Consider the following 27211-nt stretch of genomic DNA (forward strand, 5'->3'; position numbering starts at 1 on the left):
CTAACCAATTTATTTGAGCAGTGTCACAAGTACTCCTTTTCTTTTTATGGATAAAAATGGTGTTCATGGAGTTATCTGCTCAAAACATCTTTGTAAAAGATCAAAATGTCTCAGACTTACTTTCAGGAAATGGGTTTTAATCTTCCCACAGTTTTTCCCTCTCTGTTCATTCACTGGGGAATAGAACACGTCTTTTGCTGGGATTCTTGCATATGCAACTCTTTTGTTGTTGCTGAGCATCCAGATGAACACATCAGGCACCGTATGCTGCGGCTATTAAAATGACATGGAACAGAACTTGTATGCTTTGAACACTGGAGCTACATTAACAAATATTCTTTTTATGAGCAACAATCGTTACTTTTTGTTAAACATGAACTAACAAGACCTAACTCTTTTCAACAATTTGACAAGACAAAGCCAGCCTTTACTGAGAAGAGACAGCCAGCATCATAATCTAGAAAATCTATCAATTCACACCTAAAAATCCATATGCCGGACTGTGATACATAGTATCTGCCCAAACCTCAGTTCCTGAGCACAGTCAGAGTTTGTTCCTTTTAAGGTTTTAAGCTTTTAAGGACCTTAAACTCTGTTCAAATATCAAAGAGGGTTAGTAGGTGACTTGATCATGGGCCTACACAGGGGAAAAGTATCACATACTAAAGGATCTTTAATGTAGCAGATAAAGGCATAACAAGCTGCAGTGGATGGAAGTTGAAGCTACGGAAATTCAAACCAGAAATAAGATGTAAATTTTGAACAGAGAATCTCACCGAGGGACATGGTGCATACACCATCACTTGAGGTCTTTAAATCAGACTGCCTGCAATTCTAACAGATGCTTTAGCTCAACCAGAAGTTATGGGACTCGATGCAAAAATCACTGGATAAAAAATATATGGCCCATGCTATGCAGGAAGGCAGACTGGATACTCAAAATAGCTCCTTCTGATCTTAAAATCTATGGGCTTGATACTCATTTACCCAAAGGCCTTAAGGAAAATGAGAATTAGGACCCACCATTCTACTTTCTATGAGGTCCTGGTTGAATAAGCTCTCCCAACACATGGAAGAGCAGCAGAGACACTTTCTGGCTGAGACTACAACAGGGCTCCTGCACTACCCTCTTTTGTGTGAGTGAGAGATTCGCCATGGATCCTCCGTGTAATCACAGATCCACTGGTCACAATCCCCCTCTTCCACAGCCCCTCACGCTAGTGCAAGTGAAGCCTGTACAGGCACAGCTGTGTGGCAGGCAGAGGGTGTAGATCCCCTGTGGGATACCCTGTATACCACTCCTCCATCCTGCACCTTTCCTTTAGGTGCTTCTTGTGCCCTAGATTTTTACTTTCAGATGAAATCTCACCAGGGAGGCCATTCTTCATTGGGCAAATGCATGTACAGTGTATCCAGTTTGCCCCTGTCACAGTGCCCTGGCCACAACCCCATTTTCCAGGACATTCCCCATGCCAAGGGCTGTACATGAGGCAGAGGTGCCAACTTTCTGATTATCCTGGGGCTGCTTGACCCCCACTCCAGGCTAGGCCACGCCCCCACTCCACCCCTTGCCTTAAGGCCCCACCCCCACCCCACTTCTTCCTGCCCCTGCTCCACCTCTGCCCCACCTCTTCCCACCCAGTTCTGATCCTCCCCACAAGCGTGCCCTGCCCCTTCCTGCCCTGCTCCTCCCCCTACCCCCACAACGCCTCCTGCACTGTGCTGAACAGCTGATCTCTGGTGGGTGGGAGGCGCTGGGGGAGTGGGAGGAGCTGATTGCCGGGGCAGGAGGTGTGGAGAGGAGGGGAAGGAGCTGATTGGCAGGGCTGAGCACACACTTTTTTTTTTTCCCCGTGGATGCTCCAGCCCCAGAGCACCCATGGAGTCAGTGCCTATGAGGAGATATAGAGTAGTGGGGATCACCAGCTAATCAATCTAGTCAAGATCTAGCTCAAGGTTTTACTGATTGTACTGTATTATAAAGACTTGTGTCATCTTCGTTAAAACATTCGACATTGTGACCTAGGTAAAATCCTGTGTCAATGGTGAATTACCTCATCAACCAAGAATCGAATTTTCTCTATGAAGTTCTGTGTTTCACGCATCAGTTCATCTACTGACATCTTTTTTTTCTGCTGCTGAACAATGCCATTGGCATCCGAGGACATTGCTTCCTGGAACAGGAGTGGACAATAGGTAAGTATTTCATATACACGGTGAGTTCATGAAAAACTTATTTCAGACTATCCAACTGGGCATGTAAGGGGAAATAGCTACCCAGGTTCACTATGAAATATTTTTTTTTTCAAAATTTCAAAGCAGAGGGCAAATGAACTTTCAGGAAATGATTCCAGTTATACAAAATGTGCATTTTCTCCACTGTGTGTATGTGTGTTTATGCAGTGAAGGTCCCCAGAAATTTGTATTTACTGCTCACAGCATAATAGGGCCCTGATCCTGATGGAGGGCTTTGATCAATACTGTACTGCAAACAATGGCATAAAAATAATACATACATTTACTGTGCAACCACAAGGTATAGTAGAAAATGCAGGCCTATTAGTAGGGTGACCAAATAGCAAGTGTAAAAAATCGGGACGGGGTCAGGGGTAATAGCCCCAAAATCAGGATTGTCCCTAAAAAATCGGGACATCTGGTCACCCTATCTATTAGGATATGTAAAGATCCCTCTGCATTATACTGCATTATAATGATATTTTATGATACTAACATGATCCTGCTCCTGAAAGATGGTGTTAATTTCACTGAGTTGCTAGTACTCATCAACCCTCTGGATCAGTCCCCCTATGTGTATATATTAAAAATGGATCCTCTGATACTGAGAAAAGATGGTCCACTGGGTAGGTTGGTAACTGAGGCCTCAGAAGACTTAGGGTCGATGTCCTGCTCTGCCACTGGCTTTTTTGTGTAACCTTGGGCAAGTCACTTAGTCCCTCTGTCTCAGCTTCTCAATGGATCGGTGCCTCAGTTCCCCATCTGTAATATGGGGGTAAGAGTATTTCCCTACCTCACAGGGTTGTTGCAAAGAGACATACATAAAGATTGTGTGGCAACTCAGATGCTACAGTACTGGGAGCCATACAGGAGAGCTAGAACACAGATGTATATACATATAATCTAGGGAGAGATGAAAAAATGTATGGATATTTAATTCTCTTTAGATGTTCTGTGCCAGAGTCTCATTTATAGTAAGATCTTTTTATGCCACTCTGGCAGTGTAAAAGGGCCTTACTATGGATGCAAATTTGACAGAGTGTAAATGAGGCTTAGTGTAAATCAAAATCAAATTAGCAGTATTAACTTTGAAAAATCAAGAAACAAAAAATATTTTTAAATATACACACATTTATTTATGTCTATCTATAGCTCTTGCTATATCGAGATATATGTAAAAACAGCAAAAATATGATGGGCCTGATTCTTCTATCACTTAGGCCCAGATCCATCAAAGCAATCAGGCATGGGCTAAATCCGTGCTTTACAACTCGTGTAAATCAGGACTAACTCTACTGAACTGTCAGGAGTTGCACTACTGTAAAATCAGGATAGGTACGAAGAACAAAGCTTTTTGCTGTAATTGCTTGCTTTAAAGTTCAACATGAAAAATCTTAAAACCTTTTGCTTAGCGCAGTAGCCTTTTTTTAAAAAAAAAAAGCTCTTGGATGTAATTTTCACATTCATTATGAAACACCCTGGCACCGAAAAACCAAATCCAAATTACTACACACACACTGCGTCTGATTAAGATTAACTCATTATATATAACTCATCTTATATATTATATAAGATTAACTCATTATATATATATAAGAGGGAGCCTTTCATACCAGTTCTTGCCTGCACATCATAAGTCTTTTTTTGTCCAAAGCAGTCTGGTTCATCCCTTGGGGCTTCTTTTCGGCATGAGCAATGAAGGCTCTGAGATCAGGGAATAGTAATACAGAAGCATTTGTTATGAGAGAGATTACCTTATTATGATGGCTGATAAAATAGACTGCAAGTGAATTATTATCTGGCACAGTGCGTGGAGCAGAAGATGGTGATGCTGGAATTGCCAGACTAATATAAATGTTGAAGGCACCACCTATATTGGAGAGAGTTAAGAAGTACATACAATCTGTACTGTAATGTTTAGATATAAATTAATTCACTCTTGGGCTTTGCCTCTGTTTTGGATCCAATCCTGTCCATCTTACTCAGGGCACAATGGGAGTTCTGCTTGTGCAAGGAGGCCCTCTGTATTCATTTTAATTTTGCATGATTTTTATAATGTCTGTCTTGCACCTTATTGCTTCTCAATTATTCTCATAACTGTTTTATTTTTAGAGTCCAGAAAGCTTAAGATCAAATCCAGTAATTGACAAATGGAAAACAAGTCCTGGAAATTAAATAAAATTGCACAAAATAGGAGCCAGAGGCTGTAAAATTCTTTTACAGCAGACTACAAAGTACAGCAAATTAAGTTCATTGTATTTTTCATGCATCTTGCCAATTTATGGGTCCATAGCCTGGAAATTGCTACCAATGTATAAAGTAACTTTATGCTCCAATAATAAATTAGGTTACCTGCATTGACTGATAAAGGCATTTAGAATGGTGTTCATTTTCTCTTCTGACGCAGTCTCTGAAACCTTGATCAAATCTTTTACTTCCTCTAACCCATCTTCCTAAGAACAAGATGTGGGGGGGGGGAAAAACATTGTAGAAAGAAGAGCTGTCAGTGTAATAATTTGTACTACGGTTATTGAGTCTAGCCAGTAAGAGGAAGACTTGTATCTTGAAAAGTCTGAGCTTTGACATACCGCTAAGCTTGGAGCATGCAAAGGAAGGACCACTCTGTTTGGGCCTTCCTACAGCCTTTCTATGCCTAAAGTATTGATTTAGGAGCCAGCTTCTTTACCTAATTTATAAATGTAAGTGAGTGGGGAGTATTCTTTAGTGGTTAGATTACAAGACGTGTGGCTTCCTGGATTCTATATATAGCTTTGCCATTAGCTAGGTGTTTGTCTTAGGCAAGTCATCTAGGTCATAATTGTTAAATTTTGGGTGCCTAAAATAACACACTTACGTTCATACATAAGGCCCAATGCGATGCCCAGTGGCATCAATAGGGATTGGATTGAGCCCTCAGGTGTTTAATTAAGTGGCTTGATTGTCAGAGATGACCTCCCTGAGAGCTGTAGGTGCTTAGACACTCTGAAGAGAGGCATATGCTGACTGCCATGAACTATCCCATTCAGGAGACAGGCTGTGCCACTGCACAAGGGTTAAAGCAAAAGGCAAAGTAATCTGCTGTGTTTCTAAGACCCTCTACTCCCAGTGCTGCACAGCTCCCTGCATGGGTTTCTTCTCTCCTGCTGTGCCTGCACAACCTGTGAGCTGGAATAACTCCCTTGCTTCAGCTGCAGTGAAGAGAGCCATCTACTCCCTTCATTTACCTGCAAGTAGGGAGGAGGGAATCTGTCCTTCATTGAGTCTCAGTGGGGGCCTGCTTATCAGATATGCTGGTGGAGCCCCCTGAATGAAGGACTGTGGGAAGGGTCCCTTTCCCTAATGTACTCTTATTGGAGATGTTTCTGGGGTAAGTAGTGCTCTTCAGGTCATACAACCCCTCTTCATCTCCAGGGATAAGGTCGGTTTAGAGCTACGGACTGGGGGTGGGTGGGGGGTGCTTCAGAATATGCCACCCCAGTCAATTAGCCAACCCAGAAGAAATCCTTTGCCCTCTACACACTCAGTGTGATCTGGAATATCAGCCAGAATGGCTGTACTGTAGTGTGTGTGTGTATATATAGCAAAAGGATTGGGGGAGAGTCTGGGACTCATCCCTGGCAAGTGAGCAAGTTTAGGCTGCTGCATAATGCCAAGACTGGCTTTACATAACTGCTTCCTCAGGGAGACAGGGTGAAGCTGCCTGTGGTAGCCCAGGAACGTGCTGGGGTCTCCACAGGCCAGGAGCTACATAGGCTTATTTGGACAGGATAGACACCAGAGTTGGTGGGGGAAAAAAAATTTTCCTATAGAAATTTAGACAAAAACAACAAAATATAGCTTTTGTCAAAATTTTCAGTGGAAAACAGAACACTTGAAATGCTTTTGGTCTTTGACTAAATTTTCAGTATTCTGAGGGGGCGGAAATTGAAAATTTGTGAGGAACAGACACTTTCCACAGAGGTTTTTATTTGTCAAAAAACAAATTTTGCATCAAAAAAGGTTTTGACAGATTTTCCAACAAATCCTGACAATATGTAGCACAAGGCTTACCAGCAGATCTGCGATTTTCTCTAGGACATTGGACAAGTACAGTCGGAAGGTCTGATCTCCCCAATAGCTCTTTATATAGACACAGGGCTTCTTCTCATCATATGGCAAGCAGTGATAGTTCCTGTGAAAATACATTAAATGCTGTGAAAAGTCTGGAATCAGATGTAAATAACAGGCCAAATCCTTGGTTTCCAGGATTATATGGGTGTACTTCACTCTGTCAATGGACTGACCACCCATTGATACACCATTTTAATCTCTGAGTGAGAGTATAAAAGTAGTGTTTGTGTAAGTAGTAATTGCACAACTGTTGGCTTAACTAATCATTTTTCTTTTTAATAAAGTTGGGTTGTATCATTCAGAGTGTCACCTAGTGGTTTGATACTAAATACATTTTCTGTAACCAACCTAGAGACTTGCTCCTGAAAACTAAGCTGGGCTTTTATTGCACCGTTATCTTTAACAACATCATATTAATTGGGAACATTTCAACATAATAAAGTCACAAGGCCACGCTATTGGGGGAAAAAGAAAAAATCCATCCACACTTATTCCCCCCCCCCCCCCCCCCGAGAATTCAATGATGCAAACTCATTGAATTACTAACAGGAGTGAAGAAACAGATTGACAGAGCCAGAAGAGACCCAGAAGTCACCTACTACAGGACAGGCCTAACAAAGTAACAGAACGCCACTAGCCATCACCTTCAGCCCCCAACTAAAAACTCTCCAGCACATCATCAAGGATCTACAACCTATCCTGAAGAACAACCCATCACTCTCACAGATCTTGGGAGACAGGCCAGACCTTGCTTACAGACAGCGCCCCCAACCTGAAGCAAATACTCACCAGCAACCACACAACAAAAACTCTAACCCAGGAACCTATCCTTGCAACAAAGCCCGTTGCCAACTGTGCCCACATATCTATTCAGGGGACACCATCATAGGGCCTAATCACATCAGCCATGCTATCAGAGGCTCGTTCACCTGCACATCTACCAATGTGATATATGCCATCATGTGCCAGCAATGCCCCTCTGCCATGTACATTGGCCAAACTGGACAGTCTCTACATAAAAGAATAAATGGACACAAATCTGACATCAAGAATTATAACATTCAAAAACCAGTCGGAGAACACTTCAATCTCTCTGGTCACTTGATTACAGACCTAAAAGTCACAATATTACTACAAAAAAACTTCAAAAACAGACTCCAATGAGAGACTGCTGAATTGGAATTAATTTGCAAACTGGACACCATTAAATTAGGCTTGAATAAAGACTGGGAGTGGATCATAGAATCATAGAATATCAGGGTTGGAAGGGACCGCAGGAGGTCATCTAGTCCAACCCCCTGCTCAAAGCAGGACCAATCCCCAATTAAATCATCCCAGCCAGGGCTTTGTCAAGCCTGACCTTAAACTTCTAAGGAAGGAGATTCTACCACCTCCCTAGGTAACGCATTCCAGTGTTTCACCACCCTCCTAGTGAAAAAGTTTTTTTCCTAATATCCAACCTAAACCTCCCCCACTGCAACTTGAGACCATTACTCCTTGTCCTGTCCTCTGTGTAATTACACAAAGTAAAACTATTTCCCCATGTTTATTTCCCCCCCACCCCTACTGTTCCTCACACATTCTTGTCAACTGCTGGAAATGGCCCATCTTGATTATCACTACAAAAGGTTTTTTCTCTTCTGCTGGTAATAGCTCACCTTAACTGATCACTCTCATTATAGTGTGTATGGTAACACCCATTGTTTCATGTTCTCTGTGTGTATATCTAGATCTTCCTACTGTATTTTCCACTGCATGCATCCGATGAAGTGGGTTTTAGCCCATGAAAGCTTATGCTCAAATAAATTTGTTAGTCTCTAAGGTGCCAGAAGTACTCCTTTTCTTCTTACAGATACAGACTAACATGGCTGCTACTCTGAAACCTGTCACTGAATTACGATTCCCAGAACTTCTTGACACTTTCAAGGGTTGGTGGTGTTTTTGTATTTGCAGAGGGGACGATTTGGCCCTATTGTGATAGAAAACACTGTACTCTTAAAAGAATGAGACTTGACATCCTACCATTAATCTCGCTATGAGGAACCGAACAGTCATTTTTTCATGGTTAGTTTGTCCTTGTTATACATAAACATGAAAAATCCTGGCAATTTACTGGTGTCTGTTTGCACGGGTGGGAGGGGCTGCGTATAACTGGTTGGCAAAGCCATTTTCTATACTTTTGTTAATCTGCTAGCAGTGTGAAATGCCAAATGGGATTTTTTTGTTTCTGTTTTTACTGTTAATTTATGGGCTTTAGCACAATATTTATTTGACAAGTTGAATGTCCTACTGAAGGACTGATTAATATTAGGAATATCCTTTCAGTGACAGTGAATACAATTACCAATAACATTCCTGCTGTCTGATGGCCCGAGCAGGTCAAGTGGCTACAGACACCATAAGAAGAGAAAAATAAAAAAAACAAAACAATTTATATCCACACAGATTTGAGGGAAATGGATCCTTAATGAGAGAGAGCTTTATAAATATCTGAGCAAGCTAAATATGGAATTGCAGAAATATGGAATTCTTTTACTGCAGCTGTTTAAACCTGAATTCCTGTCAGGGGAAAAACTAAAAATCCTGCAATCTGCTTTATAGGATAATAACCTAGCAGGAGCTCATTCTGTAGCCCTATTATGAGACAAGAGGGGCAACTATATTCTTGACAGCAATGATTTTCATCTCTGTAGTGCCAAAAAAAAAAAAAAGAAAACGAGAAAAAAGAAAAAGCAAAAAAAGCCTTACAAAGTCTTTCATTCTTCCTTAATTTCATTGACCATTATTTAATTTAATTGCATGATTTACTGTCAGGAAGGATCCAGTCCAAACACTTCTGAACTTTGTGCAGGTTCAGAAACCAAAACAGAGATCCAGATCCAAAATTTCGAGATGGTCCCTGTGTTTAACTCCTGCTGGCAGTGCCTTGAAGCCTACAGGAAGAGGTACTGTCAAGTTTTGGACCTCCTGTATTCTAGAACTTCCTCTGCTTGGCACTCAGTAATGTCAGGAATAGTTCTATCTACTACTGTGTTTTATTGATACCTTTGACATGAAATGAAATGTGTGAGTGTGAGAGAGAAAAAATCACCCCTGTACTTTAACAAGTCCATCTGCAAACTTCTTTTTGTATTTGCTCCATCAACTCTCCATCTTCTCCATGGTCTGTTCTTCTGTTTCCCCCCCACCTGTGCTGCTATTTGTTATTTCACTCTTATTTTCCAAATCTTGAAATGTTTTGGAAATTAATCTGATTATCTACAAAATAAGGAACCGATTCTGATACCCTTGTTCATTTGAATTCTACCTACTCTTCATGTAGTCTCTCTGATTTCAGCGGAGCTACTTACAGAGTAAGTGACTAATCACTGTCATTAAGGGTATTGGACTCTGGACCTAAATTTGTACTGAACAGACTTGAAAAAGCTACTCTCCCTTCTCTGACTCTATTATGTGGCACTGTAATATAGTCTTGTTAAAGGCACCAAAAGTTCTAAGGCCAACCCTCATTTGAGCCAAGATTCTACGCTGGTGAACCCAGCACAGATCCATTTGACTTGCATAGGGCTTTCCTGATTTACACTGGCCAATTATGTTTTAGCATGTTCTACAACAGGCTGTTCAATGCTGCTAGCAATTGTTAAATCAAAAACCTACATCCTAGTGTTACAGGGCAAAAGCCAGAAAACTATACATTAATGTCATGAAGTTCAAACATTCTACCGGTTTCCGTCTGTGAGGAGTGGCTTCTCAGGGTGGGTGGTGGATATCATTGGTATTCCAATGTCATGTGACGCTTCACTCTCCCCTTCATGCAGCAATGGGGCACTTTCTTCCTCTTCTCCCTCATGTCCCTTCTTTTTACCACCAGCTTCCAGTGACACTCCATCAATAACATTTCCAAAGTTACCTAGAGATACAAAACAAGGTTGTAAGGGCAGGGAATGGAGTCATGCTACATAGGAGATAGGGTGATAAACCTGAGTGAACTGTAGTTCTTTGCTTTATTGTTAAGGCACTCCAAAATGGCATTTGCCTATTTTAAAAAAGTGATATAGGAATGTAGATATTTTCAATTGTTCCGCTCCTTGAGGGCAGCTCCCATTTCCTTCTTTCCTACTCTTGTGCAGGAGCTGCCCCTAGCAGAGATACTAGGCTAACTCCTGCTCCTTGTTGCTAGCTCTCTTTACAGCGTTACAGGGGCTTTTCTTTGTAGTGAAGAGCCTGGACAGCTGTAGAAAGAGCTGCAATCACCAAGTGACCTGCCAGGTCTCCACTGACCAGCTCTCTGAATAATCTGTTCCCAATAGTCCCTAGTCTACAGTTTGAGAATCACTGGTTTAACCACTGTATGATGGTATAGAGGTCACATTCATGGTAAATAGGCCCAATGGCCTGTGATGGGCTATTAGATGGGGTGAGATCCGAGTTACCCAGGAAAAAATTTTCTGTAGTATCTGGCTGATGAATCTTGCCCATATGCTCAGGGTTTAGCTGATTGCCATATTTGGGGTCAGGAAGAAATTTGCTGGAGGATTTTCTGCTCCTTGAAGTCTTTAAACTACGATTTGAGGACTTCAATAGCACAGATATAGGTGTGAGGTTTTTTTGTAGGAGTGGTGGGTGAAATTCTGTGGCCTGCGTTGTGCAGGAGGTCAGACTAGATCATAATGGTCCCTTCTGACCTAAATATCTATGAATCTAGGAGCTGGATTGTCCTCTTGCAATGGTTTTACACTGAGGAGCTTTACAATGGTGTGAAGCCTTAGTGCTCATAACAGACATCCGTGTTGTCCAAGAGACTGTCAAATGGAAACATTAGGCTCTGACAAATTCGGGGATAGGAGGGAGCATGTCCTGATAATTTTCAGAGTAACAGCCGTGTTAGTCTGTATTCGCAAAAAGAAAAGGAGTACTTGTGGCACCTTAGAGACTAACCAATTTATTTGAGCATAAGCTTTCGTGAGCTACAGTTCACTTCATCGGATGCATACTGTGGAAAGTGTAGAAGATCTTATTATATACACACAAAGCATGAAAAATACCTCCTCCCACCCCACTCTCCTCCTGGTAATAGCTTATCTAAAGTGACCACTCTCCTTACAATGTGTATGATAATCAAGGAGTGCAGAGACTGGTGAATGTCTGGGATCCAGACAGTATGCATTTAGTTAAAAGCTCAGCAGAGTTTGTGATATTTTTACAGATTTCATTACAAAGTTAAAGGAGCCACAGGATTCTTTTGTAGAATTGCTGGAGTGAAGTACGAAGTGGACAAACCCTGTGTACAAAAAACCAAAATGATTCCAACTGAACCTTTCTGCCCCCATCTCTTAGCTGACTATTCTGACAATGCCCTGTTTCTATTGGTTATGGCAGCAAGGGTTAGCCACATTACCTGTCTAGGCTCCACCTCAACAAGATTAATAAGGTGGTTACTTCCTTTAACTGGTAATACAGGACTGCTATATAAGGTATAGCAATGTGGTGCCTTTGAATGGGTGATGCTGCCCTCTAGTAGCTGGCCCACAGAGAGAATATGGAACCTACGTTAGCTAACAGAATTCTAAACGGTGCCTGAATTTTTGGAGTGGATAGTACAGAGTTGTAGCCCCAGCTCCCAGCGTGTGCATGAGATTTCAATGGTGACTGTATCTGTTTGCAACACATGGGTCCTAATTACAAAAGCTGTTCTCAGAAGTGTTAAAGTCTGTTTTCATTCAAGCTAATTTAGTATTGTATGGGTTCGGAAGGGGCCTTATTGACAGCAGTACTGTGGGGAACATGCACTCATGATGCACAAATTTCATTAGTATCATACCTATAGACATGTACCAGAGAGGGCAGTTATCAGTGACATGAGGAGGGTATGTATTAAACTGGCTATTAAAATTTTGATTAGAGATGGGCACTGAAACTGGGATCTGAATCTCAGATGCTACCATGTTCCGACCTAGATTTTGGTTCAGTCCAATGGCTATTAGCCACGTTTGGATCCCAGTTCCAAACACGCACAAAGCTGGAGCGTGCCAGAACCATTTTTCAGATCCAGACGCCACTGCCAATTTTAATTTCTAACGTGAACTGGTCTTTGGCCTTTATTGCACAAGTACACAAACGAGCTTGCTGTTAATTTTGGCTTATTTTCCCACTGAATGTCAGCATAAGTCAATATTACACATTGCTTTGTTTGCCTGTGAGGTCCCTCCCTGCACTCTCCTTCAGAAGGAACACCTATCCAGACACGTGAGTGAACATAAGGAAAATGTGGGACTGTCACTGTGCACAGAGACCTCATTAGGGTGGTAAACCAAAAACAGATGCGCAAAGTCCTTCAGGTGAAATCAGGTTCAATCCAGGCTTTCGCCTGGAGCTGATCTTTCTGAGGTTTGGAAATGTTCAGCTAACATTTATAAAAAGATCTTTTATTTTCTCTTTATGCTGCACTTAGGGCAGTTCCTGGCCCCACCACCACAGCTGCAGAGGAGCCCTTGTGCAGCAGAACCAGTAGAGGGCAGGATATAGCCAGGCTTCTAAGAGGAGATGCACCTGTGGGTGTGGTGTGGGACTCAGCTCTGCACTGACTTCCTCTACACCAGCATGCAGGAAGGGCCAGGGTGTCAGTAGGGTTTGGCCAGATCCCCTGCAGCGAGGATCCATTAGAGCCACAGGAGCTGCAGGGGATCATGCCTCTCACAGAGATACCCAGGACACCGTCTACTATGCTAGATGGCACTAGATGAAAGGATTTGGACCTATGGAATCCAACTGCAACTGAAAACAACAAAGGCTTGGTCTTCCAGGTTGAGTGGAAGAAGGAAACACCAGGAAAATTGACACCCAGTGCCATGATGTTCAGAGATTAATTGAAATGTATAGGTATTTCTCTGCAGTCAGCCCCTTCAATGACATAGTCACCTTGGTGCACTGAGAATTAACTCCTTCATTGGAGAAGCGTTTTACATATCCTTACCAACAGAAACCTCAAAGCTTATTGGTTTATCTCCAACTTTCCTGTCAATCATCGTGGCTTCAAAAAATGCCCCAAAGAGAAGGAATTCCTCAGAGTCCTCTTTGTGGATCTGTGGGGGGAAAATGACATTGAGGTTTTACCTTTTACTATTTTCTTAGCACACAGAACCAGTGCTTAATTTGTGTCAGGGCTTGCCAGGGCTGATCCCCCAGCACCTCTAGGCTTGAGAGTTCATAGCCCCGATGCCTCTGAGTTTTTCACATCAGTTATGAAAATAAAAAATTTGTTTGAGCCTCAGCATCTAATTGCTTGATCCCCGGCACCTCTTTCATTACAAATTTAAGCACTGCACAGAACTCTCTATGAATGGTTTCAGCATGTTCACCTACCGTCATACAATCATTCAAATGATCTGTCTCTAAGAATTCCTGGGCACTATTTTTGTTTCAGTGCTACAGTGAAATTTCACTCTCTTGAAATAAGTCGTATTAAACTTCGTGTGGCAATATAACTTCCAAGCAATGATGTAGTAAACTACAGTATATAGCATTCTAATGAATTCCGACCCTAGAGTTTTCACATCTGTGCTGCCCCCTTGTGGCTCCTCAGAGTCACTTCATAAAATCATAGAAATGTAAAGCTGGAAAATGTAGGGCTGGAAAAAAGCCATCTAGTCCAGCCCCCTGTGCTGTAGCAGGACCAAGTAAACCTCCCAGACCATCCCTGGCAGGTGTTTGTCCAAGTTATTCTTAAACTTCCAGTGAGGGGGATTCCACAACTTCCCTTGGAAGCCTATTCCATTGCTTAACTATCTTTATAGTTACAATTTTTTTCTCAGATCTAACCTAAATTACTCTTACTGAAGATTAAGCCCATTACTTCTAGTTCCTACTTTCTGTGGGCATGATAATAATTGATCATTGTCCTCTTTATAACAGCCCTCAACATATTTGAAGACTTATCAGGTTCTGCCTTTGTCTTCTTTTCCCAAGACTAAACATACCCAGTTTTTTTAACCTTTCCTCACAGGTCAGGTTTTCTAAACCTTTTATTAGTTTTATGGCTCTCCTCCGGTCTCTCTCCAATTTGTCTACATCTTTCCTAGATATGGTGCCCAAAATTGGACACAGTACTCCAGCTGAGACCTCACCAGTGCTGAGCAGAGCAGGACAATTACCTCCCTCATCTTACAACATTCCTGATAGTGCACTCCAGAATGATATTAGCCTGGGAGATGCTGAGCATTCTCAAGTCAATGAGATGAGAAGATGCTGAGCACCTTTAAATCTCAGGAAGCACTCAGCACCTCACAGTATTAGAGTCCCAGTCCAAAGCCCATTGCAATCAACGGGAGTCTTGTCATTCAATTGGCTTTGGATCAGACCCCAGGTACACTGTTAGTTGTTCAAACACTGTAAGCACAGTGATGGTATGGATGGTTCTCTGACATTTTCTTTCACTGTGTGCATGCTGATTTACTGAGTGTAAATCCGAGCACAAGTTGGCCCAGTGAGTCTCCTAAAAGACAGCATAACGGGGCAATGAATAAAAGAAACCGTGTGTATTTTAATACTTGTTTGCCTGCCTTTCTCAAAGGAACAAGCCGCTCTTGGTATAGCCCAACATATATATGTCTTGAAATATAAGTATGCACTGTACAGCTGCAGGGGATAGCTCTAAGCTGAAAGAAACATCAGCATGTCATAGTAAAACTATCAAAGACAATGCATTGCAGTTGAAGTTCAGTTTTGATTTCCCTGTTACATGATTTTTTAACATTACCATGAAGCGTATGGCAATGAGTGAAACCAGGACTCAAATCTGTGCCACACTCTTCTATTCCCATTTACAAAAAGTAATTAATTTTGAATGCTCTTTATGTTCTTGGTGTTGTGCTCAGTCAATAATGTCAGATTACGAGGCACGGTGATTTACCCTAATCTGCAGAGAGACCTCATAAAAATGTTGCAAATTTTATCACTTTTCAGTTTATTTGTAATCTCCAGCATTCTTGACTTTCCTTTTACATGTCTGTAACACAATGATTCTGTCTACAGCAGCAGGAAATATATTTGAATGTCAACAAGGAAAGAATATCAAACAGTATGGAGATGTGTTATTGCATTTTATTCATTCTGAATTTGAGTCAGACACCAGTTGCTAACAATTATCTTGATTGTAATAAATCCTTATTGTTACTATTAATTGGCATTACAGTAGTGTCTATTCATCCACGTGAGATACTTCTATAGCCCCTATTACTTTATCTGAGCACTTCACAATCTTTAATGTATTTTATCCTCAGAACACCCCATTATCCTCATTAACAGATGGAGAACTGAGTTATAGACACTCAAAGGTATTTAAGTTCCTAACTTCCATTAAAATCAATGGGAGCTAGATACCTTTGAGGACTTGACTTAAGTGACTTGGCTAAGGTCACGATAGTAGAGCAGGAAATTTGAACCTGAATTTCCAAGTCCAGTCTAGAACCCTAGCCACTGGACCCCACTTCCTCTCACAGTGCGCTAGGCCCTTTTAACACAGAAAGGGACTGAGCCCCAGGCGATGTAAATCAGCCTAACTCAATTTGCATGAAGTTAATGGAGCTACACCAATTTACAGCAGCTGAAGATCTTGCCCATAAATTGTGATCCCTGCTCCAAAGAGCTCGCAATTCCAGAAGAGAAGCCCTATGAAGGATAAGAGAGAGGGGGAGAAACCATGCAATTGGGCTGCTTCTCCTCACACTTCCACCAGTTTCACACGAGTGACTTTAATGGCACTACTTCTGATTAGCATAAATAAAGGAAGACAATCAGACCCAGTGCCTATCAATCCCAACTATCCCCGCTGGCTCTATACCTGGCTATTATTAGTTGCCAGTTTCTTGTAGGTATTGCAGCAGAAGTGGGCCTCGAGGAGGGAGTTAAAGGAGGAGAGGCTAGTGGCCTTAATGACTATGAGCCAAATTCTCTGCTGGTGTAAATAGGTGAAATTCTACTGAAGGCAATGGAGCTATGTCCATTTACCCAGCACACAATTTGGCCCTAGTTCAGAGAAGGTGGCCCTCGCTACCGTGGTGGCAGTCTGCAAGCAGCATTCTCCATCCTGAATGACCTAAAGAAAGGAAATGCTGATGGCCATAGACCTGAGAGAGGCTAGGTTCTGCCCCTTCATATCACAAAGTTTTCTAACACCGTAGAGCCTCTTGTCCACCATGCTCAGATGCCCATTAAAGGTACCCACTGAGGGTGGATGGAGCCTCCCAATTCAATGAGTGCACTACAGTAAACTGCTGAGGGGGCACCAGCCACCTGCAGCAGCACCCTCTGCCCCAGCACCACAACCCTAATCCCAGCCTGGTGTGGAGGAGAAGCCACGGGTAAGGGGATGGCTGGAGAGCAAGCCTGCCCCACACTCACCCCGGAGCAGTAGTTCCTGTCCTGCAGATCAGGGCCCAGTTCCCCACTCTGAGCATTGCGACCTGCACACAGGGTTGCAGCGCCCCTCATGTTTGGCCTGGCTGTCCCTCCATCTTCATGAGTGGTGCTGCAATTCCATGCACCAAGCCCAGAGTGGGGAGCCAGGATCTGCTGCTGCAGGGGGAGTGTGGGGAAGACTCGCTCTCACCCCTGCCCATGGGCCTCCCCTCTGCACTGGGCCAGAAGGAGTGTATATTTGCCTGTGAAAATGTACATTTATCAATGCAGTTCTGCTCTTGGGGTCTATACCCAAATATGATTAACGTGAAGCCACGCACATCTATCAATAGTGTATCAAAAACATTCAGTATTTTCGCACCCTTGGTTTTATTATTTCTGTAGGTGCACTTGAACCCATGAATGCACAGTAAAGCCACTGCTGGTGTCCACCCATTGTTTCAGAAACAGTTTATTTCCAAGAGAGAATGAGGAACCTAATTTTTAAATGTGGGTGTCCTATTCTGATACCCAAAAACTAAGCTTAAATAAAGCTACTCAACATTAGATTGTGAACACTTCAGGTCTAAGATTTAGGAACATGGGAATTGCCGTATTGGGTCAGACCAATGGTCCAACTAGAACAGTATCCTGTCTCTGACAGTTGCCAGCACCAGATGCCTGAGAAGAAGGTACAAGAAACCCCACAATAGGAAGATATGGGACTGAGTCGTCCTATATGTGTGCAAAGCCTATATGTGGGTGCTTGTACAGTACATATAGTAAATAATGATTTCCATCCTATTCAGCATATGATAATGAAATATATGAATTTATGATCCGTTTGCATGGCAAACCCTGTAACTGGATGTGAGCGCATGACCCCACTGCATCTGTGGTGATTCACATCCAGGTTACAGACCTGACTGCATGACTGGGGCCTTAGTTTGTCAACTAGCTACATACTTTGAACCAAGCATCAATCAATCTCTTTTATATATAGATATATAAAATAAATTTTAAACTAACCTCAGCAGGCACATCAAAAGACTCAACTTCCGCCTCGGTGGAGTTTGCCTTGTCTGAAGGAGAAGATGATTTCCCATCCTCTGCTTTGTCTGTTTTCTCTTTTCCTTTAGTTGCTTTGGAAGGTAACTTTATCTCTTTGATGATCTTTGAAAATTTAGACTCTTGTGCTCCCCCTGAAAGTATCTCCACTGCAATTTCAATTAGGAGGCGGCCTCTAAAGGAGACACCTTCCCCAAAACCTTCATTGAGCTCATGGTGGTCGTCCATTAGGGAGTGGTTCCTAGGTGAGCCATAGAGATTGATCCAAGCTGGTCCAAAGGTAGGCAAGAACCCTGGAGATGATGCATATTTTACAACATTTGCATTACAAGCTCTCGCTCTCTCACACACTGTTTGCAGAACTCGGTTCTCTGAGAGTTTTACTCATAAAGGGGCTCAATGTGGCCCTACTTCTATGGGTGCTGGTGTCCCTCCAGCTGCAGAATGTGATTTGAGGAGGCTGTACTTGTGTGCATACCCCAGTACATAGCACTGCTCGACAGGGGAAACCTGTGTACTGTCACTAGGGACTGGGGTGGTGCAGCATGAAATAGTATCTACCACAATGAGCCTCCTCCAGCAATTCCCTCTATGGTGCCAGAGCCCTGGAGCGGCTCCGTTCATGCTCTGCAGATTGAGATTGGGATGTGGAGGGAAGATCCCTATCCTTGGACCAAAGAGTTCCAATGCCCATCCTGTTACTTGGACTGGGAACTGGGGAGAGGATTTAGCTCTAGGACATTTTAAAATGGTTTATTTTTCTCTTTTTGAGTAACTAGGAACAAATAGTTGCCATTGAGTCTATCAGAAATAGAAGGCCGGTCTGCCCCAGAAAAGTGATCCATACTTGTTTGCCTGGCAATTCAGGTGCCAGTGGCATTAGCCCTGAATTCACATCACTTGACCCTAACTGAATTAGAAATGCCACATAGTAACAGCTCATTGCCACGTTCCCAGAGAGGGTAAGAATCCTTTTCATTACTGATCAACATGATGCTATTTAGGAGTATTTGTAACAAAGGGCACAACACCATTCCATTAAACACACAAAAAGACTCAGCTCTGTATAAGGTAGGAGGATTTTTCATACAACCAACAAAAGGCCTACCCCTCACTAAAACCCTTTGAAGCCTTTAACTGGGTCTTAACTAGGGTCCAGTCATCATGCTAGTGAATTTTATCCTACGGGCAGGGGAGAGTTTTTATAACTAACACATTTTCCCCTTTACCTTTATCTCCATCTTGTTCATTTGAGATTTTTTTCAGGTCTATGAAGTGTGTGGCTAAGGCCACATCATTCATGCTGCCTTCATCCCACACCTGGATTTTGACTCTTCGACACAGTGGGGGGAACATTTCCTTGAAGACAATCTGTTCATGCCACACAGGATCAGCACAGCTTTTTTGCACTGTTGTTCGTCCCTGAAATGAAAGACCAGCAGCTCTAGACCTTGAGGCTAGACCAGATTCTGGAGAACAATGCTGAGAGTAACAAAGTCCTCTAGCAAGCCCTGTCTTTTCTATCACAGAGAAAGCATGTGGTCTAAATAAAAATAATTTTTAAGCACAGTTTTCCAGTCTAGTATATTTCCTGAAACTTGAAAGCATCTCTGCTTTTCTATTAGTCAGTGTTAACACACAGCATAATGATACATTGCAATAACTACCGTGGGAGTTTCCTTGTTTGTTTTCTCCTAAGTATTTAATGAAGGGCCACATCCTGGCCTTGGAATTCTCATGCAGAACTAGTAGAGTTTAATGTGATGTATAACTCTTCAATGTCCCAGTTCAATTCCTCTCTGTGCACTTAGAGTGATATTTCTGCTATGCAAAACTGCACACATGGAGATGGCCTTTTTAATTATAACTCTGGTTCTAAGGAACCAGTGGTACTTTAGTGCAGTTGTCTCCTGTCAGGTGAAATCCATTCCTGTGTAGAAGGCCAGGACAAGGCTTTCTGCATCACTTGTAACCCATTTCGACTTATTTATTTGCAGGATCATTTTAGTTTACCTTTAAAAGGAGGAATTAAATTAGAATGGGGCAAGTTCTGGCTGCAGTGTGCACCCCATGTGACTGGGCATGTCAGGGAGGACCCAAAGGGGCAAGAATCCTCCCCCTAGGCCTGAAAGTGACAGCATGCTGTCCTGGATCCATCCCTAACTCATCCCTCCTGACGTTTCAAGTGACTAAAGCAGGATGCAGCATTACTCAGGACTAGCCTGTCTGCTCCAGATGGGAGGATGGGCCAAATCTGAGAGGTGCTGCAACTCTGTGCACCAGGTTGCAACACCACTCAGTTTGGGGGCCCTCTCAAACAAGAGGCCAAGGGCAAACTGCTCCTTTCTGGATGGCCCTGAATGCAGGAAATATTCACTTCACCTGGGGGTTAAAATGGGACAGTTCTAGAAAACCTGGGACTCATGGGAGGTCTGCCCTAATCCTAAACCCCAAATCCCATAGTAAACACCACTGGATAAGTTCTACCCCTATAATTAGAACCAGGTTCCACAGAAAACAAAGTGCACAAAGACTTTCACAAACCCACAAATAGGTCAGATATTTGCACCCACATCTTTTTTCAGATGTAAAATTTTACATATTCAGAAAGTCAGATTTGTGCACACGAACTGAAAGCATGGGTTCAAATTAGGAAGCTAGAAGTCTGCAATAATGGCATTTGCAGTCGCAATGCATTTGTCATCACAAATATGAGTTTCTGCAAAAAAAGCCTCCATATGAACAGGTATATGAAAAGTTAATGAAAAAATATGGCTGTAATTACTCAGCCTGATTCTGATCTCAGTTACACCAGTGTAATGAAGACAAACTCCATGCCAGTCGATTAAGTTACACCAAAGTAAAACTGGTGTAATTGTAACCCATGTGCCTCGCAGTGAGCTATCTCTTTAAGAGACCCAGTGAGGGGAGATAGGAGTGAATTGTCTCTGGGTCATTGTTGCTCGTCAGATATAGCACTCCACACCCAGAAGCTTCTGGAATTGGGTGTGGTAGTTTTGGGTCTGCTCCAACAGGTTCCCCGTGGCTGGGGTCAGACTCCATGAGGGCAAGCAGTCAGGGCAGCTGCTTTGCAGAAGGCCCTGTGCCCTGTGTAGGTTGGGAGAAGCTGGGCCCAGGAGCAGGAAGCAGGCTGTCATCCCTAACTCGCAGGCATTTTGCAGCAGGTTAGTGATATTGTTAACCCTTTAACAGGGCAGCATGGGCAACGCTAATTATAGCAAGGGGAAACTGGGAGGGGGAAATAACGTATTCTAGTTTAATTGTATGCTTTGAATGTTGTTTCGATTTTAGCCAAACTGTTTTAGTTAAATTGTCTCAATTAGTCTGAGTCACCAACTAATGGGGAAAGAGTCATGTCTATTTTTCTATTCTCTGTTTTGTTTTTTCTTGTAACAGGGTTTTCTTTAAATCTATACACTTGTGACTTAACTGAGTGGTTGGTTAATCAGTCAGCTGACTGGCTAGCAGTGATTTCAGCAGAGACAGAGTCTGCCTGGATCCCAACTGAAGATTCCTGCAAGCACGTGGAGGGAAGATGTTGTTTTAGACTCAGCCGACTGCCTAGATCTGGTGATCAAAGACTCTAGCTGAGACTTAGGTGAACTAAACCTAAGCTTTTGTCAACTCTCAGTTTCTTTTCACTGTGTTTCTGTGGGGACTGACCTGTTTGGATTTTAATTTGTTTTCTTCATTTATGTGTATGTATAACTGTGAAGATAATGTCCATGGATTATAAAATAGCCGTGTTATGCTGTAAAAATTAGATTATTATTTGTTTCTGTATCATATGATTTTATAAAGTTATTTTAATTAAATTTATTTCTTTAGTTCCTTTTGGGACTTGAATGTGCGGAGGCTGACCCTGTGCAATCCTTCCTGAAAATCCTTAGAGACTGAACTCTGGGTCTCCAGCTATTTTTCTATGGGAGTTGGGTATTTTTAGGCACTGGAGAAGGGCAGCGAAGTGAACTCGAGCTCACCCAAAAGTTACATAAGGCAAGAACTAGGCCCTTGGGCCTTGTCTGCACTAGCAAACTTCCTAGCCTGAATGAAGCATGAGTGAATTTCCACCAGTGGTAGCAATGCTGGAAATTACAGTACAAACAGGCCTCATCTGTAGGGACAATAATAAAAACAGCAGCACCGCTAGGGCCCTGTGTCTGCAGTACAGCTTCCACCACAGCTACCGTCAGAAGAGAGTACAGAATGAGAGCTATGAAATTCATTGGTAAAGATGCAGCCTTAGAATCCAGCTTGTTCCACCTTGGGAATTTTAGCCTTTCTTGACTGTAAGAGAATTAGACATTACACACTGTGGTATTATAATACCACAGTGCAGCTGTGCTGATGCAGTGTTTTAAGTGTAGACCTGCCCTATGTAAAAGTGCGTCAGCTTTAATGTTTGCACATAACTTAACTGACAGGAAACAAGGCCTACATTTGTGAGCAATACAGTCCCAATTTACCATTTGACCTGCAAACATGACCACCACATACGGATCCACAAGGTCCTTACTATCGCCCATGAACGCTTTGGTGACATTAGCCATGATGCTGGAGTTCATCTTTGGAAGCCCTTCTGCTTTATAGATTCTCACATAAAATCTGGCCCAAGGTCTTTCAGATGGAAATCCTTTGGGGATCAAGAGGTTCCTACAAGAAAAAAAAAGCCATTTCCCTCAGAATGAAAACTCAGCTAGACAATGAAGTGATTCCAAGACAATGTTTTTACCAAAGGGGTCGCACCATTATTTTACAGCATAACCTGTGATAAATACTGTGTCTCAGAGGCGGGGGATGGGAATGGGGGACATGGAGTGTGCATTTGTTTTTCCAACTAAATAAAAGCATTTTCTAGTGACCCATAACTGCAGTACGTGGCAACACCACTTGGCAAGCAGGTGTCTATGAAGTGCCCCTGCTAGAAATGTTTACACTTTGTACAGTGTGTGTAACTTGTAATGGGGGCAGTGTTTGTACATGTATATAAAGAATACACACACACACAATAGGAGGATAAGAAATATCTTCCTGTCATATTGTTTTTGGGGTGGGAGGTTTTTTAAACACCTGAAGTTTGCTGCAATCTGGTGCATTTTCCAGGCAAAAAATTGCTATTCAGAAATATTTCAAATGGCCCCAGAGTAAAGTCATTCAGGCAGGGATGGTTAAGCAGTTAGCAGTATCCTGAGATGAGAATGAACTCCCTCTGAGGCAGGGAACTGACAATAATCCCTCCCTTTCATTTGGTGGTGGAATTAGAACTACTCTCCTGCCCCCCACTCCGCTCCCAGCACATCAAAGCAGAACATACAGAGACTTTTGTTAAAATAATGCCAGATTACACAAGCAAGGCATGTATTCTATAAACAGGAGAAAAGGACTTTTCATGGATTTTTTTTTCTCTTTGACAGATGCAAAGTAAGGAAATTTTTACAGTACTTTTCAATTTGCTCTTCAGCATCACTTTCTTTCTGAATGGCTTGTATCGTGTCCCCTTTCCCAGCAACACTGATATCACACTTCAGGTATCCCTTGGCTCCTGTCCTAATGTCAGCAGGGTCTGTGAGAAGTGCCCACTTGTCACAAAACTGATGACCTGTAAAACATACAAGTTTATACAAGTCATGGAAGACGGGAGACATTCCAGAAGACTGGAAAAGGGCAAGTATAGTGCCCATCTATAAAAAGGGAAATATGGACAACACGGGGAATTACAGACCAATCAGCTTAACGTCTGTACCCAGAAAGATAATGGAGCAAATAATTAAGCAATCAATTTGCAAACACCTAGAAGATAATAATGTGATAAATAACAGCATGGATTTGTCAAGAACAAATCTTGTCAAACCAACCTGGTAGCCTTCTTTGACAGGATAACAAGCCTTGTGGATGGGAAGAAGTGGTAGATGTGGTATATCTTGACTTTAGTAAGGCTTTTGATACTGTCTCGCATGACCCTCTCATAAACAAACTAGGGAAATACAACCTAGATGGAGCCAGTACAAGGTGGGTGCATAACTAGTTGGAAAATCGTTCCCAGAGAGTAGTTATGAGTGGTTCACAGTTATGTTGGAAGGGCATAACAAGTGGGGTCCCACAGAAATCAGTTCTGGGTCCAGTTCTGTTCAATATCTTCATCAATGATTTAGAAAATGGTATAGAGAGTACACTTATAAAGTTTGCAGACGATACCAAGCTTGGAGGGGTTGCAAGTGCTTTGGAGGATAGGATTAAAATTCAAAATGATGTAGACACACTGGAGAAATGGTTTGAAGTAAATAGGATGAAATTCAATAAGGACAAATGCAAAGTACTCCACTTAGGAAGGAACAATCAGTTGCACACATACAAAATGGGAAATTACTGCCTAGGAAGGAGTATTGCAGAAAGGGATCTGGGGGTCATAGTGGATCACAAGCTAAATATAAGTCAACAGTGTAACACTATTGCAAAAAAAGCAAACATCATTCTGGGATGTATTAGCAGGAGTGTTGTAAGGAAGACACAAGAAGTAATTCTTCTGCTCTACTCCATGCTGATTAGGCCTCAACTAGAGTATTGTGTCCAGTTCTGGGTGCCACATTTCAGGAAAGATGTGGACAAATTGGACAAAGTCCAGAGAAGAGCAACAAAAATGATTAAAGGTATAGAAAACATGACCTGTGAGGGAAGATTGAAAAAATTGGGTTTGTTTAGTCTGGAGAAGAGAAGAGTGAGGGGACATAACAGTTTTCAAGTACATAAAAGGTTGTTACAAGGAGGAGGGAGAAAAATTGTTCTTCTTAAGCTCTGAAGATAGGACAAGAAGCAATGGGTTTAAATTGCATCAAGGGTGGTTTAGGTTGGACATTAGGAAAAACTTCCTAACTGTCAGAGTGGTTAAGAACTGGAATAAATTGCCTTGGGAGGTGGTGGAATCTCCATCACTGGGGATTTTTAAGAGCAGGTTGGACAAACACCTGTCAGGGATGGTCTAGATAATACTTAGTCCTGCCTTGAGTGCAGGGGACTGGACTAGATGACCTCCCGAGGTCCCGTCCAGTTCTATGATTCTGTGGTTCTATGGAACACCATTCAGTACAGTTTCTGAGGGCTGTGACGCTGGGCATGCAGCTGTCACAAACGCGCCCACCGCAGTATGCATGTCAGCAGTCAGAAAGCTGCAAACAATGTTTGTACTTTCCTGAGAATAACACTCCTACTCAGCAAGAACATTTGCAAGTGATAATAATGGTGAGCGGTGGATGACGGAGAGTGAGAGGCACAGGCCAGAGCTGAGTGGAAATAAACACGCTCAGAGGAGCAGTGTGAAGTGCTGCTCAGTGAAGCCCTAGCTGGGAACTACAGGCAAGGCACAAGTACAGCAGCTGATTCAGAAGAAAACAGTGGGAGGATGGGAAAGAGAAGCCCCAAGGGAAGAGGCTGAAAGCCAAATCTATTAGAGGCTTTCAGTGTCAAAGTTTATGGCCCAGTGCAGCGCTCTCCAAACGATGGCGGGTGTCCTGTTTAAGCAAGGTTGCTCTCAGACAGGTTTGAACCAGGGTTTCTTGATCAACGTAGACAGAAATAATTCCCTCTGTGTTGACTACCTCAGAGGAATATAAGAAAGAGGGAGCCACTGGGGCAGTTCTGTTGAATGGCTTCATATTGTAGGACAGTTATAAGGGGTAAACCCACTGCCCTGTCTAGCCTGGTAAACAGACTGCAGACGGGGCCAGTGTCTTCCATATTCTGAGTAGCTAGAGTGATGAGTGAAATGGAGGAAATGCAGCACTATGGCCTTCCTTTCTGTGCCTTCTCATTTGCATTTACAGCTCCGTTTTCCTACCACTTCAATGCCTGGATATTTATTTACATATTTACAAAACACCCTTGGCAATGCCCTTTGTGGGGGTAACTGAAGAGGAAGGGTGGTCCAGTGACTGAAGAAGACAAACAGCAGAAAAAACACACATGTAACAAAAGAGAACTTAGAAAATGCATCTCCTACCTGGCTGATTATACACTGTTCCCACATCTACTTTAAAGGAGCCAATCAATAAGCTCCCGATCAGCTTGTTGTGCATAACCTGTTGAAGAAAGGCACATTAGAGATTCCCTTCCACTCAATATATGAAACAGAATTCCAAGCAAAGATACTTGATATAGATGACAAAAGCAGCCACAGCAACCAGTGGGGATCATATGCAACAACAGACATAGACACCTTAGGGCTGGTCAGTTTTTGTGCTGCCTTAATTGTATGAGTTTAGAAACCAATATAGTTAAATCAGTGGAACCCTCTAACTTGGACGCAGTTATAACAATATAAAACTACTTATATATGTCCATTTAAACAGGCAAGAGGGATATAAGCAGTTTTATCCCGGAATAACTGCATCCATACTAAGGGTTGCGCCTGTTTAACTATATTGGTTTCTAAACCAATAGTTAAATTGGTACAAAAACTGTTTGTAGACAGAGGAGAAGGAATTACATTGTCACTTTCCAAAGTTTCAATATGTATTTTACTCAATGGGCCCAATTCTGAGCTCACAAAATGTTATTCTATTGAAGTCAGTGGGTGACACAGATGTAAAGTGGTGCAAATGAGAGGAAGATCAGGTCCATGGGACACTTGCTCCATCCTTCCAGATTAGGGATTCAACACCAGCTACTCCTGGTCAGATCATTCCCCCTCACATCTGGATTTGGTTTTCAAATCCCTGTGTGTGTACCACTGGTGACAAGCAGGCTGCAGGACAGCAGCATTTCCTTGTGGTGGGGTTGGAAGAAGAGCTGTGTGAACCTTTTGTTATGAAACAAATCTTACTGGTTTCGGGTTTAATTAAAAATCTGGAACTCAACCATGTTTGAGAAAAAGATTCACAAGAGCTAGCACATCTTTCAGACAATCTTTGGCCAAACTGGAAGGAAAGATAGCTCTGAAACTAAAATCCTAGATCTGGGCTAGGTTCTGAGTTCGTAGTTCATGTTTCTAGAACAACCAAATCGACACACCCCAAACTTGGGAAGAATTCAAATTTGGATCTGGATTTTGAGCCCCCAAATTTGGAAGCACACATATCCAGGGCTTCAATTCTATATATTCCAGATACAGACTTGGATTCAGCTTTTGGTATGGATCTGTCATGGGGGAGATAGATCTTGAGTCTCCTCTCAAATCATAGGACTTGTAGCCCAAGGATCATGAGACTGTAGCCTTCAGCAAGGCCTTCTGGGAAACTGAAGCAGCAGCCAACCTAATGCCAGACCAGTTAAATCATTAATATAGCATCCATCTAATTTTCAAGGAACCTAAGTTAAAATAGGCTTTGGGGTTCAAGAAACCGTGAAAACTCAGTGGTTTCACCTTGAAGCCAGGGAAAACAACAGCTTT

The 27211-nt window shown here is 42.4% G+C and overlaps 1 protein-coding gene across 1 annotated transcript in view; it reads right to left on the reverse strand.

The window, feature by feature from the left end:
• FER1L6 (fer-1 like family member 6) overlaps positions 1-27211 on the reverse strand; it is a 149209-nt gene that overhangs the window by 68806 nt on the left and 53192 nt on the right. The window contains 12 exon segments of the mRNA XM_084619142.1: positions 121-273; positions 2055-2174; positions 3849-3939; positions 4588-4688; positions 6286-6406; positions 10069-10255; positions 13319-13427; positions 17770-18101; positions 19038-19230; positions 22296-22482; positions 23272-23428; positions 25823-25901. Of these exon segments, the coding sequence (XP_084475268.1) occupies positions 121-273; positions 2055-2174; positions 3849-3939; positions 4588-4688; positions 6286-6406; positions 10069-10255; positions 13319-13427; positions 17770-18101; positions 19038-19230; positions 22296-22482; positions 23272-23428; positions 25823-25901 (1830 nt within the window).

This window comes from Lepidochelys olivacea (genome assembly GCF_965140295.1).
Source record: "Lepidochelys olivacea isolate rLepOli2 genome assembly, chromosome: 2".
NCBI lineage: Eukaryota > Metazoa > Chordata > Testudines > Cheloniidae > Lepidochelys > Lepidochelys olivacea.